Source organism: Crassostrea angulata, chromosome 6 (genome assembly GCF_025612915.1).
Source record: "Crassostrea angulata isolate pt1a10 chromosome 6, ASM2561291v2, whole genome shotgun sequence".
NCBI lineage: Eukaryota > Metazoa > Mollusca > Bivalvia > Ostreida > Ostreidae > Magallana > Magallana angulata.
The window spans coordinates 1,541,990-1,547,989 of record NC_069116.1 but is presented as its reverse complement, the minus strand read 5'-3'; the positions used below and the strand labels follow the sequence as shown (position 1 = coordinate 1,547,989).

At 32.3% G+C, this 6,000-nt stretch overlaps 1 protein-coding gene across 1 annotated transcript in view; it reads left to right on the top strand.

Moving 5' to 3' along the window:
• Window positions 1–6,000, top strand: part of LOC128189792 (uncharacterized) — a 47,550-nt gene continuing 41,550 nt past the window's right edge. The window contains exon 1 of the mRNA XM_052861551.1: window positions 1–49. Within this exon, the coding sequence (XP_052717511.1) occupies window positions 1–49 (49 nt within the window). The remainder of the gene's footprint in view (window positions 50–6,000) is intronic.

Below are 6,000 nucleotides of genomic sequence, written 5' to 3'. Positions count from 1 at the left end.
ATGCGGACGGGTCTTAGCTTTCTCCTTCTTTGGAGCATCCGATTAATTGGTAAGTTTTATCAAAATTCATTGCAAAACTTATATTTTATTATTTTTTCACGCCTTAAGATTAATCTCCAAACTCTTGTATATCCTATTCTTTTATTCATTTATCACTATCTTTTTGAAAATATTTTTGATAGTTTGCAAATTTTACTGAAGATTTACACTATGCATATCTTGAGTTCTGCATTATTACCAAATGATTGTGTTTAAGAGCTGATACGTTGTTATCTGTGCTCAGTTTGCTATCTGTCACAGTGATTGAAATTAAGTCTTATAGCAGGTATAGTTAATGTGATTACAAACAATAAATATTGACGTTTTAGTGAATTTTTATCTGGACTAATTTGTTAATTACAGAATGATCGGGGTTTTGATATCGATACGCTATATTCTTAAAGCCAAAATAAACATTTAAGAGTTTTGGAATTTATAAAATTTAAAACGATACAATTGTTCATATAATGTAAATTTCTAACCAAACGCGAGAAATTAATATCCACGAGAAGCACCCCTCGTAGATTTTAGATTTTAATTAAGGAAACAAGTCAGCGCCCTTTATCATTATCTTTTTAAAGTGCGTTGATATTATCGATGTTATCCCACTTTGAAAATGTTTTTTGAAATACTTGATACTTTTTGAATAGAATAGATATGTTTTGACATTGTTTAGCTAAATGAAAATTCAAAGAACCGTTATGGTAGAGATTCACAACTAATTTGATAAATAATTTCTTGATTAAAGGTTTCATCGTAAGCTTACGCAGTTTAAAATCTCTTCAATAAGATTTGTATTATCCAAAAATATGAAATCACCACCATTTTTTCATCTACTATAACTACTTTGATTAATTTTTTTTCAATATATATTTTTTTATTCATGCATTTTTCCAAGTTCGATCGATATGAACTTGTCTCTTAGGATTTAGAATAAAAGTTACTCTGCAGTAAATAATGGATCGAAATTTCATTTGTATCGGGATATGTATAAATTAATTTCATATTCCCTCTATCAGAAAGTTTAACTCAACCAGAAAGGTTTACCAAGCTATTGTTTGTCGTAACAGGATGTACCCGTAATTTCAACTTATCACTAAATGCCACTGCCATCAAAAATGTAAGCTATGTAATAAGCTGTAGCACTGCAGTATAAATATAGTTAAATTGTTTCTCTATTTTGTCTCTTCTCAATTTTGTTTTGAACTGTGATTTTGTTTTTTGGAGGGGGGGGGGATTTTTTTTTGATTTACCCTTTTTTCCTCTTTCAAGTTTCCCTGCACTTATACATATGTGAACAATGCCCGAATCCTTTTCCTCGCTCTCTCCCCTTTATTTACTCTCTCCCTCTCTCCCTCTCTCTCTCTCTGTCTCTCTCTGTCTATCTGTCTCTCTCTCTCCCAAAATTTATTTTCACTACTTAAGAACCGTATAATATAGAAACATCAAAAGGTTAGAAGCTTTCCAAGATGATCTTATAAACATATGTACAAAATATGTCATGTATGTACATATATATGTTATGAAAGTGAAATATTTATTTTAACACAAAACGTCCAATGTGGTAATTGTAAATTCTACAAACTCAATTATGAAAAAAATGATCAAATATGACTCAAGTGCTTTTTCAACTACAAAGATTTCGACCAAAAAATTTCATAACTTGATATCATATAATTGCACACATGGGAAAAGGCTGCTTTTGGCATTTTTTGGCCCATTTTGAAAGTTTTACAGAATTGAATAAAACATATCACACAAATGTCAAACCTGAAATTTTATGGCTATAAACCAATTTGAGGTTGATTTTCTCTGTATTTTAAGCTATTTAAACATAAAAAAAATTGTGGCTTCGTGTTATGCACATGCAACGTCACAGCAATTTAAATGTAAAAATGACTGTGACTTTGAACCGTAATAGATGTAAAAAACGGTACTCTGTAATTTTATTTATTCATGGACTTCTTTGCAGGTCAGTATGTGGTTATATGGACCCTATGAAGTGATTTTGAATGAAGACAGAAAGTGATATTGACTGAGCTCGCGAGGTCAATATCAACTTTCTGTGTCTTCGCTCGATATTACTTAGCAATAGCCCATATAGCCACATGTTGATTGTACAATGATGTCCATGATAGTAATATTATATGTAATTACCCAATTAAATAATTAGAATAACTTAGTCTAGTATATGTAGTACATAAGGTAAACTCAGACAACCAGATTTCCTAAGATCTTTGCGTAATCACCCGAGGCAGATGATCAAGGTCGGTTGACGGTAAAGACTCATTTTCAAGGGATTTTTCTTTAGAATCTGAATAACACTTTATTTTTTCACAACCAAAAAATAACAAAAATAGTTGTTTTAGTAGTTACGCACCTCTGTGTCTTAATAGTATGTACAGTACAGTCGCAACTTGATCCGGTTCGTCTTGGTTGATTTATAATGGTTTTTTTTTCTATCTGATATCAAAAATGTACCAGACCGTGAAATTTAATCAAAAATAAATCACAAACGATGTAGGATAAGGATTTCACGATAGAAGTTTAATGAAATATTCATTTTATAATGTAAAATTCTGTGTTCATCAATCAAAACCAATTTCAAAGTATGTTTCATAAAATAATCATAAAATAGTAAAAAATAAATTTGCGGCAATCGGGGCTTGAACCCGTGTCACCTGGGCCATATTCACGACTCTATCGACTGAGCTACTCAGACTCTCGCTTCAGAACTTTGACGCTTAATTTCTCGAGAATGCCTGAATTACCTGAATGCACCTTGTTGCGAGCAACAAGTGGGTCTTTCGTTTGATTATGAATTGATAGGGTTCAATTAAACTGTTGACATTTGGTACGATTTACTATCATATTAACTTCCTTTTAAACTAATTTTTCAACATACACTGCGAAATGCAGATTTCCGGAAAACGTTATTTTTAAACTTCAATATCTCTTCAATGCGTTGTCCGATTTTAAAACGGTTTTTAGTTTTGTATTCAGTACAAAAATGTCAACAAAACGCATATGCTTTAAAATTCCAAAAATCGAAATATTAGAATCACTTCCGGTGATCGACCGGAAGTGACGGACGACCTGCTCATATTAAAATTTGATAAGTTTAAAACATATTCTGATGGAAAAAATATTGTACATTATTTGATTTAAAAAAATTTTAAAACAAAATTTTCCAAACACAGGGCGAAAAACCATCTTTAAGCAAGTCCTTAAAGGTGGCTTAAAGGTGACTTAAAGGAGCTTAAAGGCTATACAACCTTTAAGCCGCCTTTAAGTCACCTTTAAGCAAGTGCTTATAGGTCCTTAATGTCCAAACTTCTTTAAGCTACCTTTAAGCCACCTTTAAGCATCTTTAAGTGGCATTTACGCTCTCTTTACACTGCCTTTACACTGTCTTTAAGTGGCCTTTAAGTCAATATTGATCAAGCTGAACAATAAAATCATATATTAAATGCAAAAGCTCTTTTATAGAGATGGGAGGGGGTCATCCGAGTGATAATATAATTTCCAAGGAAGGGGGGGGGTGTTCCAGGCGGTTTTAATCGTCGCTCCATTAAACACAGATCGCTAACATCAGCACCGCTCTGATGGACACAGATTGCCGTTATAAAATTCTTTATAATTTTTTGGGGGTTTCAAAATTATTGTAGGTATGAGCGCAGTCTCTGTATCTTAATATGTGCATAAAACTAATTAAAGTATGTTTGTTTCCTATTACATGTATAAATTAATCGGTGAAAAAATCTCTCTCTCTCTCTCTCTCTCTCTCTCTCTCTCTCTCTCTCTCTCTCAGTTCATCCGGTTATTAAACAAAATAAAGATAATGAACCAAAAATGCATGATTTAATTTGTTAATCGGTTTAAGGTTTGTATTTTTTTTTCAATTTTCATTATTTCTAACTCTAGATCTGCTAGATACATGTTAAAGATGAAAAGACTCTCAACTGCCTTTGTTATATCGGGCAGGATATTACTGCTTTGTTTGTCTAGACATAGTTTTGTTCGTTTGTGTATATCTAATTAGAGTCTATTGTTTGTCCAACTTAAGAAAACCCCTGGAACTAACACAGAATATACAAGATATACACAGCAGTTGTGTCGTGTGCCCAAGTGCATGTTTGTGTATATCTAATTAAAGTCTATTGTTTGTCCAACTTAAGAAAACCCCTGGAACTAACACAGAATATACAAGATATACACAACAGGTGTGTCGTGTGCCCAGGTGCACGTCAGGGTTTCTAAAGGCGTTGAATCTTAGTATGTACGAGTATACGATAAGTCTAGTGAATAAAAGTTAATTTACATTTGTAATTCATTTTCAAAGTATTATTTCCTAGCTCTGGGTTTCAAAGATGTTACGTCTACAAATTAACGATACATGTATGTAAGAGTAAAATCTTGAAGCTAATTAATTAATGTACCGGTGATCATAAATAGGGGTTGATTATTTAAATATATGTATAAGGTTAAATATGTCAAATATACCCGGCCTGGCACATACAATTGTATGTACAAGTCATTTGCAATTGCCACATGCAGTAAATACGTCACCGGTAATTGGTAATTTTGTTTGTTATAGAATTGATAGTTTAAAAATCATGTACATGTACATACAATTACATGTAAATATTTAAACATATTGGAACGGCGCCGCGATCATGAAAACCGGGAAATTGCGGGAAATTGAACAAATACCCTAATAGTATCAATGCATTTAATAAAAGAAATGATTTCATTTTCTTTCTTACATTTTTATAGCTATAAATTAGATGAACGTATATCTACTCAGTTTAAATTTATTAACTAAGAAAGCCTACTATAGTGAACCTAACGGTTTCCATTTAGGTATAATATATTTTTGTTCACTGAAGACCAAGTTCCGTATTTCATTCTAAATACATGCATGCATGTAATTTATAAATTAGATATAATTGATTGTTACAAACTGAATGGTTTGTCAAAATCTTTTCAAGTAAACACATTCAATACAGTGAATCAATATCCACTGATATATAGGATATAAAAACGCTCATATATATGTAAGTTGCCGTGGCGCAGAGGATGTGTGGTGATGCTAGTAAACCAAGGGTCCCGGGTTCAATTCTGGCCGTGGCCGGGGTTTTTTTGTGTTTTTTTTTCTTCATTTTTCTTTCTAGAACAAAAACCGTTTTAAAACCTTTTCTTTCATAAAGTTAATACATTTTGTTGGAAATTAAGCACAATATTGAATTAATTTTTTTTTAATGGCTTAAAGGTGGCTTAAAGGTAGCTTAAAGGTGGCTTAAAGGTGGCTTAAAGAAGTTTGGACATTAAGGACCTATAAGTTGTCCTTAAAGGGGGCTTAAAGGTGGCTTAAAGATAGTCTTTAAGCTGCCTTTAAGCCATCTTTACGCTTTCTTTAAGCCACCTTTAAGCAATACTTATAGCTTAAAGGTAGCTTAAAGGTGGCTTAAAGATCGTCTTTAAGCTACCTTTAAACACCTTTAAGCTATCTTTAAGGAGGACTTAAAGATGGTCATTCATCCTGTGAAAAATGCTGTTTGAGCGGACCGGAAGTGACGGACGATCATAGTTTTACCTGATCGGCCCTAGAAATTCAAAAATCTATCATTCCTGAAAATTTCAATTTTCTATCTGTAATCGTTTTTGCGAAAAAGGGAGGACAAGATCACTTTTTACAAAAAGAAAAACGAATATAACGGCCGACCGGAAGTAACGTCATCAACAAAAAATGTACATGATAAAAGACCTTGATATTTTGTATTATTCGTAAAATTTTCATAAAAATCCATTGTAGCATATTTGAGATACTTGGGTTTTAAGAAAAATGTTAAGAAAAAAAAGAATAATAATAGTGAAAAATAGAGAAAAAGAAACCTAACGAAAACAATAGGGTCTTCCATTGGAAACGGAAGACCCTAATCAGATGCCATGGAGGATTGG